This window comes from Onychomys torridus, chromosome 14 (genome assembly GCF_903995425.1).
Source record: "Onychomys torridus chromosome 14, mOncTor1.1, whole genome shotgun sequence".
Taxonomy (NCBI): domain Eukaryota; kingdom Metazoa; phylum Chordata; class Mammalia; order Rodentia; family Cricetidae; genus Onychomys; species Onychomys torridus.
The window spans coordinates 69,376,669-69,389,937 of record NC_050456.1 but is presented as its reverse complement, the minus strand read 5'-3'; the positions used below and the strand labels follow the sequence as shown (position 1 = coordinate 69,389,937).

Below are 13,269 nucleotides of genomic sequence, written 5' to 3'. Positions count from 1 at the left end.
CGTGCACTGACAGACGAGCTTCACAATGAATGGAAATCCAGCCATATTGTAGCCACGCCCCCTCTTATAGCTCCTAATCCCCCTGCAGGAAACAGGGGTTTTCCAATTCCATCATTAGCCCAGCTATTCAGACAACTGTGGGTTCTCCATGCATCCATTTCTCCATCAGTAAAATAGGGGCACTAAAAATATTTATTCCATGGGGATGTTAGGAGGCCCAAATGGGGCTTCTATAAAATTGTCCTGTGTGTCTGGCACAAAAAGGGGCAGCTTTGTGACAGAGGGTTTCTGTTACCTTTCAATGACCCCATTTCTTTCCTTTACACTCCTCTGGGAACCCTAGAAACGAGGGGCCCAGGACTGGTGTCTGCTTACTCTGCCCAGCCCACCAGTGTAGCCTCGTGTATGTCTCCCTTCCCAGTGCCTGCTCCCAACTTCAAGGGAACAAAACATGGTGTCCACTCTTGGTACATGGAAGGCACTGTGGTCCTATGTTAATACCACTTTCTACCGAGAAAGAGACCAAGGGCAGCAAGGCCAGGAACTTGCCCACAGGTGGGACCAAAGCTTAGAAGAGGCTGGGCAGGGGCTGTCACTCACCAGCCACACCATGAGGTAGGAGAACACAGCGATCCACAGCGTGGCCGTGATGAAGGTGACCATGAAGAACTTCTCCCAGCGGGGCTTGCTGCAGTTGGGGATGGTGACGCAGAGGAGGAAGATGAGGGGCCAAGTGAACACCCACTTAGCCTTGTCACTTTTTGCCTCTGCAAAGGGGAATGGGGTAGAGCAAGGGGTGGGAGAGAAAGACATTGGGTTATGTGATTGCTAGCCCACTCCTGGCTTATTGTTTTCAAGATAAACTAGTTGTGACTTCAAGTAACTGAGACCACGGAATTGTCCTCCAGCATGTCACCTGGAAGTAGCAGGAGGACTCAATGCTTGTTGGCTGACCAACTTTAGTCCACTGTAATCCTTAAACTGACCAGACAAGGAAGATGAACCGAGAGCCAGGATGACACTGGTCCAGGGGAGCTGCGAGGGGAAGGTGGGATATGGGTTCTGGTGTCAGACAGCATGGAGTCATTCCATCAACTCTACTTGTTCCTCTGAGGATAAGGATCAAACTAGGACAATGACAATATAGTAATTGGCCTATGGAGTGTGGCAAGCTCGGTGCTGAGCACTTGGCATCTTGCTGTCTTCATCTGCTCATAAGAACATTCTCTTTGTCTTGGTTGTTGCAGGAATGGTGTGACACGAAGTGTGGGAAGCACCAGGCATGCAGCCCAGCACATGGAAGGAGGAGCAGAAGCTGGAAGGCATACCGAGAACTCGTGCGCAGGACCCCAAAGCTGACGGAAAGCATCAGTATGTGCATGCAAGAAAGGCACATGTTGGGGCCGGTGAGATAGCTCTGTGGGTAAAAGCTCTAGTGACTTATTGTACAACTGATTCCTAAAAATTGTCCTCTAGCCTGCACACAACACATGCATGCCTGCACTCACACACATGTGCACATATGACAAAACCAAAATATTTTATTACACTTACACACACACGCACACACACACACACACACACATATATGTGTGTATATATATATTTCTGCATGTATTTATTTTGTGTGGGTGCATAGGGGGTTGTGTCACAGTGCTGGTGTGTGCAGGTCAGAGACAACTTGTGGGAACCGGTTCTCTCCTTCTACCATGTGGGTCTGGGTCACTGAAATCAGGTCATCAGGCTTGTGTCAAGAGTTGGTACCCTATGAGCCATCTCACTGACCCTCAGATATTTAAAGAAAGAAAGTACACACACTCCCCCTGAGTACACACCAACAGTTCTCTAGAACAGACTGAGTGTGGGGCTGTAAAACAAGACCGTAGGGTTAGACGGACTGATATCAGGCCGTGTGTGCTTGCCAACCTCAAGGGAACCAGATTAGAACTCAATGTTGGGAGGAAAGCTGGAAGATTTGCAAACAATTGGAGTTCACATAGCACAGTCCTAGAAACTGAGAGGTCAGAGAAGAAATCATGGGGGAAATTAGGAAATACTGCAGGAAACAGAAAACAAAATGTAAAAGGTCAGAACTCACAGGATGTGGTGGAGACAGGCCCCAAAGGAAACTTCTAACTGTAAATGCCCATGTTGAAGGGGGAACCACTGAAAACCCAGGACCTTATTCTCCTCCCAAGACAAGACAAAGAGAAGCGAGGATTAAGTTAAAAAAACTGCAGAAGGAAAAAGTGGCCCGTGGAGGATCCCTGGGGTGTGGGCTAGACAGACTAGCTAAACTGGAGAACCTGTCTCAAAACCAAGGTATAGGGCTCCTGAGAAATGATGCCTGAAATTGATCTCTGGCCTCCACACACACACACACACACTTCCTATACACATGTGCACCGGTGTGCACATTCAAGAGAAAAGGGCTTTGAATAGACTGTTCTCCAAAGACGCATACAAATGGCCATCAAACCTATTTTATAATGCCCAACACACAAAATAAAAAAATACATAAGTGTAAATTTCTTTAGTCATTAAGAAAATACAAGTAAAATTATTTCACACCCCAAACTATGACTATAGTAAAAATACATAACAAATACTATCAAAGATGTGGAAAAGTAAAAACCCTCACATACTGGTGGAGTAATACAAATGTATAGACTCCTTAGAAAACAGTCCAACAGTCCCCTAAAGAGTTCAACAGAGTGGCCTCATCACTCACTACCTGGCTCCTCCATGCACACTGGAGAGAGAGAGATGAAGACAGACCTTGTCACAAAAACTCAAATGCTCACACAGTCAACCCAGTGAGGAAAGCATAAGCCAGCTGTTCTATGTCTGACCAGGGCAAGGTTGAAATGCTGAGGCATGTATGCCTCCACAGGGAGGGGTGCTGGAATAATTCTCACAGGGAGGCAAGCCAGACACAAAAGCCACATAGTGCTAGGCTCCATCCAGATGAAATGTCTGGAACAGGCTAATCCAGAAACAGCCCAGTGGTCGCCAGGGAGACAGACGGGACTGGGAGTCTTCACTGGTGGATGTGTTTGGTGATATTTTTTGTTTTGTTTTATAATAAAAATATTTTGGAATTATATACTGACAGGGGTCATATTGTTCTCTGAATAGAGAAGAGAAAATGTGCCCTATAGGGTCTATTTTATGGCATATGGATTCTATCTCAATTTTTTAAGTGTCAGAGCAGGTTGGAGTTCATCAGTTTCAGAGCTGTGTCTGTGCACATTATTATTTCCTAAATAATTATAATTGAAGTGTGTTTACTTACAAAAACAAAACAAAACAAATCAACAATAACAACAGACTAACCCAGACTGTTTATTAGGAGTAAAGAAAACGTGGTTAGCTTGAGATCAGCAAGTCAGCTGGTTATCCATCCAGATGCTGCAATTAGGAAAACATCTGTCTCCTATCTCTTTTTAAAGGCATCTCCACATACTGGGTACACCCAGCATAAACAGGAGAACAGTTTCTGTCCCATGGTTTGGCTCAAATTCCAGGCTCCTGTCTTGCCAACTACATCCCAATCCATCAGGGCTGCTGAGGAAGGCTGAGACATTCTAAGACTCCATGCATAGGATAATAATTCACTTCACGGAATTGTGACCCTGGCTACCTAAGTACCAGGAACCTCTCTGCAGATAGACAAAAGACTGCAGAAGGACACATTTCTTCTTTCACAGACACCACATCACATCAGACATTTGTCCTTTTGCTGGTACAGGCTTTGCATATTGTTTTGACATGTCATCTTCTTGGCTCCACCCAAGCAGTTAGCATCAACACCCACCATAGTTTCCTTGGAAACAATCCTCTAGCAGACCCTGTCTCTACTGTGGTGGTTTTTAACAGTTGGGTGTCTTACACTGGTGGATTAGAAAAATCACTTTAGTGGATGAAACCAATATTTCCATGAGAAGAAATAGAAAATAATGGGGTTACACATAGTGAAAGCTAAATATCATTCCATGAAACCAGTGTGTGTGTGTGTGTGTGTGTGTGTGTGTGTGTGTGTGTGTGCGCATGCATGTGAGTATATAGGCCAGGGGTCAAACTTGAGTGTCTTTCCTTGGGACTTACCCACCTTGTTTTTTATCTGAACGGAGTGCCATTTCCTCTAGGCTTGTTGGCCTTGGAGCCTGTGTCCACTCTCCCAGCATGAGGACTACAAACACACACTACCAAGAAATAATTTTAAAAGGCCATGAGGCTCCAGGGTGATGGGAAAAATGTCCATCCCAAGGAACATCCAATACTGATGGTCAGTGGCAGCATTCTTGCCTCCCAAGTGACAGCCACTCCAATGCTTCTAGAAGCCCCACCTGGCACCCAGCCTTTCCCTTCCCCGCAGCATCACAGACTGACAGATATGTCAACACCAAGGAGAAGATCTTTTTTCTTTCCCTGACTCACTGATTTCTCTCTTGAAGTAGAACATTACAACTTAATTATGTGACAAAAAAGTATTTAAGACAAACCGTAACCAAACAGATGGCCCATCATGCCAGAGGAAAAGAACAGATGTAGCAGTTGATGAAAACCTCACACTAATTTGGATGGTTCACTAATTGGACACTTCAATTAAGGGAGTGGCTAAGCTGTGGTCCTGGGGGTAGACTGCACTCCTGGCTGCTAGAGAGATTTTCTTGGGCCCTGGAGCTAAGTGTCCACATGGCTTAGACAGCGTCCCTGCTTCTCAAATGTAGAAGCCCTTGGAAGGATCTGACCAGACTACAGGTCTGATGCTTTAGAAGGTCTGGATGAAGGGTCTGAAAATTTGCATTTTTCAAAAAATATTGGATCTCCTCTGTGTGGTTCAGGTTGGCCTCCCACTTCTGGCTCCTCCCACTCAGCCTGCAGTAGCTGGAAGCCACAGGGAGTTGTTGCCTAAGATACTTACATCTGGGCTGGAGAGACAGCTCAGTGGTTAAGGGCATTAGATGCTCTTCCAGAGGACTCAGGTTTGTTTCCCAGAACCTTACAACTGCCTGTAACTCCAGTTCCAGAGGATCTGATACCTTCTTTTGGCCTCTCCATGTGCTAGGCATACAAGTGGTGCAGACATACATGCAGGCCATCCATACACATTACAAAAAGAAGAAGAAGAGGAGGAGGAGGAGGAGGAGGAGGAGGAAGAAGAGGAGGAGGAGGAGGAGGAGGAGGAGGAGGAAGAGGAGGAAGAAGAAGAGACAAAGACATATTTCTAACTAGTTCCTAGTGGTTGCTCTTAGGCTGGGCCATAGCTTGAGAACCCCACTCACTGCAGGTTAACTCCATTTGAAAACACTGAAGATATAAGTACCACATCAAAAAGTCACCCATTAAAGTGTTTGGTTAGGTGGGTTTCAGTACTTACAGTTATTAAGTATGACAGCATTCAAAATAATGTCCACCATCCCCAATAGAAACCCATGCCTATTAATAGCGTTCCCTACTTCCTCTAAACTCTGGGAACCACAGACTTGTTTTCAACCTTCAGATTTAATTATTCTGCACAGCTCAGCTAAATGGAATAGAAATGTGTCCTTTTGTGCCTGGCTTTTTTCACTTAGCACTGTGTTCATGTAGCATGTGCTAACACTTTATTCCTTTTCACAGATGAATAATCTTCAACAATATGAATATGTTTTTTTTCCAGAGCTGGGGATTGAACCCAATGTCTGGCATCTGCTAGGCCAGTGCAGGCAAGTGCTCTGCTACTGAGCTGCATCCCCAGTTCTGTATGAACCATATTATGCTTAATCATCCTTTAATTAATGGAGTATTCCAACTTCTGGCCTTCTATGAATAGTGTGGTTGGAATACAAGTGTTTGTGTGTCTTCATTTCTTCACTATACTATATTACCTCTTTTTACTTTTTATTTTGAGACATATATATGTGTACACACACACACATTCTGGCCTCTCCTTGCACTAGGCACATAGTGGTGCAGACATACATGTGGGCAAAACATCCATACATTTAAAAAAAAAGAAAAAGTAGTATTTCTAACTAGTTTCGAGTGGAAGCAGAGGAGTAGAACTGCAGGTCCATAGTAACTCTATTTAACTCTTGGAGAAACAGCTGGTGTGCTGTCTAAAATGGGGGTAACATTTCACTTCCCTTCTAGTAATGTGTAGAGTCTTTCCCTCCACCTTCTGGAAATTCGTTATTAACTTTCTTCTTTGATTTCAGTTATGTAAAGGCTGTGAAGTGGCATGTCACTGTTTTTTGTTTGTTTTTAACAAATGGTCTGGCCAAGTAGTCCAGGCTGGCTTTGAACTTGTAATCCTCCTACCTCAGTTTCCTGAATGCTGGGATTAGAGGTGTGGCCACCACATCTGGCCTCGCTGCATTTTTAATTAGGATTTTCCTAATGACTTAGATGTTGAGCATCCTTTAAGGCTTTTGTACATCTTAAGAGAAACATCTACCTAAACCCTTTGTCCATTTTCTGAGTTTGGGCAAAACTTCTCAGTCTTCCGCTGAGTGTGCCCTACCAGCGGCAGGGTGTCATTGCTGCTTATTATCAGGTTGAAGAGCTTTTGTTAAATGCTTTCTGAAAAAATTTTAATCAAGAAAGAGTATCGATCTTTGGTTATATTACATTGTCTAATATTGCCCTGACTGTGTGTGTGTGTGTGTGAGTGTGTGTGTACTGGGGATGGAACCTAAGGCCTGCTGTCTTAAACTATACTATATTACAACTATTTTTTCTTTTTCTTTTGAGACTGAGTTTCCTGAATTGCCCAGGTTGGCCTTGAACTTGCTTTGTGGCCCACGCAGGTCTTGAATTTGAGATTGTCCTGCCTCAGCCTTCAAGATAGCTGGGATTACAGATCTGTGCCATCAGGTCTGGTGACACCGACTGATCTTATGCGCTGATCAAAACTGGAATTCCTGAGATAAATCCCACTAGGTAAAACCCACTTTATAAAGTTAAGCCATACCTCGCTTGCCGAGACTAATGAACAGCTCATGTAGTAGTAAGGGCCCAAACAGAGCCTTCTCCTTCCCCCCATGACCCCAGCTGTCAGGAGGGAAGGAGATGGGGTAGGGGCGGGGAGACAGTGCTGTGCTGTCTTGTCATTGGCCAACAGTTACACTGTCTCCTACATTGTACAGGCACTGTTTGTAAATATTTTGCTTTCTGTATCAGGGTTTGGAGATGGTAGTCTCCCTGTTTCACAGCTCAGTAAGTGGAGGTTCAGTTAAATTCAATGGCTCATTTAAGCATATCAGATGGCAGAAGATGGTACCAGCTCTTCAGATCTCCACCCTGCTCCCCTGTGCTATTTGCTTGCTTATCTCACGATTCCAATCTGTGGGAGTCCCTCTGTATCCACTGGCTGGCAGGTGCCAACAGTCACGATCCGGGCACCAGCAATTTATCCCATAGCTTTGGAAGCAACAGAAAAGTCTGTTAAGGTTCTCCAGGCTTTGGGCTGCAGAGATGGCTCAGAGGCTAAGAGCATGTGCTGCTCTTCCAGAGAACCCAAGTTCTGTCCCCAGCACCCCCTTCAGGGGGCTCACAATGGCCTGCAACTTCAGCTCCAGTTTGATATGTATGTACTCATATGCACACACACACATACATAACTAAAAATAATAGACAGCACTTAAAAAGTTTTTCCTGTCTCTTAATCCTAGGAATAAACTTTACAACCAAGAATTTTTGTTATTTTGATGACATTAATGAATTTAGATTCTTCTCATTAATAGTAATTCTCATTATTCTTCTCAATAAATCGGCTGTTTCCTGACAGGCACTGTAGCTTTGTAATCAACTGTCGCGCTAATGGGAACCTGAGCTCTGATGCACACATAGCTGTGTGACATTGGGAGCATAGTCACCCTCCCTGTATCTTGGTTGTTTTTGTTTTTGTTTTTGTTTTTTAGCTGGAAATTGGGAGAGCAAGGCAAATTTCCCATGATGCACATGGTTGTGCTAAACAGGGCCTGGCACAGACTAAGCACTAATTAGAGCTACTCTTGTCCCTCACCCCAATGTCTCCCACCTATCACATGCCTCCTTTTCAAGCACTGCCTGGGGTTGTGAACAGATGGGTTTTGATCCTGAGGGCTCCAGAGGGTCACAGAGGAGTCCAGTAGGTAGAGATCTGTGGCTGGGGTTTGCAGAAGGAGAGCATGGGAGAGATGGTATGTGGGGAAACATTAAGCATCAGTAAGGTCAGGGGCAGGTCCTGCTCAGGGTTAACCCACAGGTAGGCTGGCAGGCTGGTGGACGGGGACACCAAAGGCCCAGGAAGATTGCTTCACGGCAGCAGACCCTAGAGGCCTTCTTGAGGGCCTGGTCTTCCTCTCATGCTGATGAGCAACTTAGGGAGCCCTGTTAGGCATCTTGAGAGCATAGCTGTGCTGTGTCCCAGAGACTACTGTCCTTAAGTGGAAGGACAGCCCTGACCTGCATCTCTCTCTCTGTGTCTATGGAGAAGTCAGAGTCCCCTCATTTGGGGACTCATGAGACCCTTGGCCCAGCCCCTCTGAGCTTCCTCGTCCTCATCTGTGGGACAGTCCTACCTACCCTCTGCCCACCTCCTCAAGGATGCTCAGGCTTGCTAAGGAAAGCTGAGGATTCAAATGTATGCTCTGCCTCTGAGAGCCTTGCCTTGAGTTCAGAGGCCCTAAAATGGGTCCAGTGGTGGATGAGTGCCAGAAGCCCTGAGGGACTGTGAGTACTTGCTGCCCCCATCCTGCCCTCTCTGCAGAGTGGGCTCTAGAGCCCAGTGCTTACCAGCCACAGACCTAGCAATGTGTCCCTCCTTCCCATTATCTGTACCATTTTCAATGAAGTCAAAAGAGGGCACAGCCAGAGGCAACCATTTACAGACAGTCAGACCTGGGTGCCAGTCCCAATTGTGGCTCCTATTTACCTATATGGGGCTTGCCTAATCCCAGACTCCTCATTAGGGAAATGGGAATCCACCAGCTCTCCCAGCAGGGCCACTGGCAGAGTCCAAGTACAATTATGAGATGCTTAGCAGATATTAGGGACCACTGGGGGTGGGGAAGAACCCTGCTATGCAGCTAGCACTTACCCATCTCTCAGCCTCACTAGGCTCTGTGGGCTCCCCAGGGTCCCCCTGTCTCAGGTCTTGGTGCTTCATTGCTTCTCCAACGTCACCATATGACTGACCCACAGGCACTGGGGTACTAAAGTGGCACGTAGCATCTCCCATGGCAAGGTGTGTCTGAAGTCTGTCATATAACCCCCCCATCCCCCCCCCCCCACCCCCCGTCTGTAGAAGCTGCAAATAAAATGAAAGGTTATTGCCTCCTCCTTCTCCTGGCTTCCCAGAAGGTTCCTCAATCTGAAAAGCAGAAGTGAGGAGAGGTAGGCCCCCCTTTTCCCCCTTTTCTGTGGCTTTGGGTTCATGAGCATGAAGTAGGCTGCAGGAAAATTGCATTTGTTACTGCACTGAGAACAGCCTGGCAAGCTTCTTCTTAATAATCCACTTTGGGCAAAAGGAGGTGTGTGGCTTCTGTTGCCAGCCTCAGGCACCACAGAAAAGGCCAGGGCTTCTGGACACAGACTCCTGGGTGTCCCAGCCAGTGCTGCTCTGATCTGGTAGATGGGATGGGTCTTGGGATTTCCTAGAAAACTGATGTGATGCTTGGGTTTGGGCCTGGTGGAGATTTCCCCTTGAGTAAGCCACTGACTCAGTTTCCTATTTGGAATATAAGGGATCTCTAGTCTAAAAATTCCTAGTAATGCTTTAAACTTTAACATTCAGAGACAATTTGCTGCTAACCACAGAGAACTACTGCTTTCCTTGAAGAAAAAAATACTGAGCCTCTTGTAATAGAGCATGAGGCTCTCTTAGTTCTTTGAACAACCACTTATAGGGCTGGAGTTATGGCGCAGCGGTAGAGCACTGGCCTAGCATGCACAAGGATATGGGTTTGATTCCCAACATGGCAAACTAATGCTAACAAGTAGTTGATAAATTAGCCATATGAAAACTACGTAAAGCCAAGAAGTAGAAACAACCCAAATGTCTATACAAGTGTGTCATATTCACTAAAAGGAAAAAGTACTGTACACATTACAATGTGGATAAGCCTTAAAAAACGCTATGCTAGAAGCAGTCTGGAACAAGCGGTTGTACATCACATGATTTCATATGTATGAAACATGCAGGTTATCTCTCTAAAGAGATAGGAAGTAGGTTAGCTGTGGGGGGCATGGGCTGCAATGGTTATACAGTTTCTTTGGGGAAATGATCAAAAACCCCTTAATAATGACTGTGGGGATGGCAAACCCATGAAAAGGTGTGAATTATATCTCAATAAAGCTGTTGAATTCGAGAGTAAGTGCTCAGCCAGGGTGCACAGAGTGGCTAGCAGGGGAGTGACCGGAAGGGACAAGTCTTTGAAATCATGACCCTGACTTAGAGGCTGCACACTGAGTGTGAGGTGTCTCTGGCAGCTCCCATGACCAAGGAAAGAGCAAGGTCATTTCCGACAAAAGTTCCAAGAGTCTCTGTGGCACAGGGAACAGCGGGTGGAGCTGTGTGCATCATCCTAGGAGCTGCAGAGAGGGTGTCCCACTCAAGAGGAGGCAGTCCCAGGAGTTCAGCAGAGATGCTTTCATCATCACCAGAACTGGGGGTGGAAGGACCCAAAGGCCTTCCCGACCAGAACACTATCAGAAGCCCCACTGAGCAGAGGAAGATGGGGTGTAAGGGTAGACACCCTGAGAAATCCTGGAATGTGATGAACTGCATCCTCTGCTACTTCAATTGAGAAGTATTTGGGGTCAGGGCATTTAGGAGGCAATTCAGGTTCAATGAGCTCTGAGGGGCAAAGGAAGAGGAATATGATTTAGCCAGTAAAGTACTTGCCATGTAAGTATGAGGACCTGAGTTCAATCTCCAGAATGCACATAAAATAACAATAATAATAAAAAAGCCAGGTGTGCTGCTGTTTTTAATCCTCAAACTAGAGAGACAGAAATGGGTAGAATCCTGGGGCTCACTGGCTAGCCAGCCCAGCTGAATCCACAAGTTGCTGGCTCAGTGAGAGACCCCACCTCCCCCATCTCAAGAAACAAGATGGGGAGTGACTGAGGTTGATCTCTGGCCTTCACATGGATATACACATAGACACATGTGAGGTTGACCTCTGGCCTTCACATGGACACACAAATAGACACATACACGCACATGGACAGACAGAATGTTGGGAAAAGAGATTCTGAATGTTCTCTTTCCAGGTGCATGCACCAAACTGAGGCAGGCAGCTGAGCATGTAATGAGCAGCCAGGAGGGCGTCCCTAGGCAGAGCCTAGCCATGCTGCCACCCTGAGGGAAGACTTCAGGCCTCCAGCACTGTGTGAGGAGAGATTCCTGTGGCCTACAGGGCTCCGTTTATGCTGTCCTGTTTCAGCACTCTGACTAGTACAGAGAGCTAGAGGTGTTCTGTTTTGTGTGGCCCCTGGCAGTGTCCCAGCAGATGTCGGCTGACCTGATGATGGACAGGAAGGTCCTGGTAGGTACAATAAAGAGTGGGAGAGAACAGTTCTATTGCGGGGTTCAGGAAGGTGCCCAAGGACACACAGGGCATCCGAGATCATAACACAGCTACAAACAACTCATGTCTGGGGTTTCCTCTGGCTAGGGCTCAGGGTCTATTTAGGGCAGAGCAAGGACTAGAGACCCTGGTTTCCACAAGAGGCCATGATTCTCCTTTTCCCTGGGAGACCATACCCTAGTTTCTGGGGGCCAGGATAGGAAGAGGAAACCAGCATCAGCAAGGTGGGTCCAGGCTATGGGGAGGCTTGGGCATTACTGCCCTAGCCTTTGGATGGTCAAGGGAGGGCCTCTGCCCCCTGTTCTGGATAATTATGTCAGGGAAGGAGGGCATGTGCAATAGGGGTGGCTAGGCCACAATGGACAAAGTAGGATTTTCTTGGGCCATACATTAAATTTCAGGGATGTCTAGCCTAGAGCCCATGGGTTATTACAACACACACACACACACACACACACACACACACACACACATACACTCTCTCTCGCTCGCGCGTGCACCCATTCATGCACACACTCGAGTATGCGCACACAGTTTCTTTTTTGTGTGATACTGTGACACAACGCTGTCATCCATAAAGTTCATGACTGAAAACTGTCCAGTTTAAAAAAAAAAAGTCTTGATATTTTAGTAGGTAGATTTTGTGATGGCTGCATTCACAGCTAGCCTGGGCTACATTCAGGTTGAACACACATGATAGAAAGCACATCATGTGGTCATCTACTCAGATTTGTCTGGCAAGCTTGGAAGCTCCTAGGGAACAGTGATCATGGCTTGCCCTGTCCGAACTGCAGCCCTAAGGGCAGAACAGAGCCTAGTGCCTAGATGCTGACTGACGAGGAGAATAACAGCAAACTGCCTGTAGCCCAGTGCCTGGCATGTAACAGGCACTCAGTGGAGGCTATTTCCTTCCTTTGACCTTCAAAATGGAGGCTCCAGGCCCACTTTTCTAGGACACTGCCTGTGGTCAAATCAGAGTAGATGGAAGCTGAGTACATTGCACACCATGTGCATGAAGCATGTTGCAGTCCATATGAATTCTCCAGATTGCCTACTATCATTGGACAGTATAAGGCCTGATGATATTATCATATGAACTGTTGAGGAAACAAGTGCCAGCAACCTGCTGTGTGGATGAGTAGAGGGTCAGGGAAGTGAGCGGCTGGCCCAGGGTCACAGCGCTAGGGAGAGGCACCCTGGACTCCAGAGCTTGCCCCCAGCCTGCCTGAAACAACACAAAAGCATCAGCATGAGTATGGCTGACACCAGTCTCTTGAGCCCCTGATATAGCTACATGGCTTTCAAGCTGGCCCCGAGGACAGCATCCTCCCTTTCCAAAGATCCTAGCCCCTGGTATTCCTAGAGGGCCATAGTGGGGAAAGCAGCAGCTTCGTGGACCTCTAAGCTACGAGAGCCCTGAGGCCTGGGAAATCAGAGCTGGACTGAAAGGAGGCCAAGCATGCCCAGAACTGAGGTCACGGGTGTGGTATTCACTGGCCTCCTCCAACTTCCTATGAACCTCGACCTCTACCTCCCTTGGCCCAGGTCACTGTCCACACCTGAAGGGACAGCCACCACCCTGTACTGTTTCCATGGCAACTCTGCTCCCAGGGAGGACGAAGAGGGACTATAGTTTGCATGGGTAACCCTGTAAACAGCTCTGCTACACAAAGGGAGCTTTCCCTGGATAAGGGAAGCAGGCTGGATC

The 13,269-nt window shown here is 46.8% G+C and overlaps 1 protein-coding gene across 2 annotated transcripts in view; it reads right to left on the bottom strand.

Moving 5' to 3' along the window:
- The window catches only part of Slc24a4 (solute carrier family 24 member 4), a 138,914-nt gene that overhangs the window by 14,355 nt on the left and 111,290 nt on the right, over window positions 1–13,269 (bottom strand). For both annotated transcript variants that reach the window (XM_036206186.1, XM_036206187.1), the window contains exon 13: window positions 601–767. In XM_036206186.1, coding sequence (XP_036062079.1) covers window positions 601–767 — 167 coding nt within the window. The remainder of the gene's footprint in view (window positions 1–600; window positions 768–13,269) is intronic.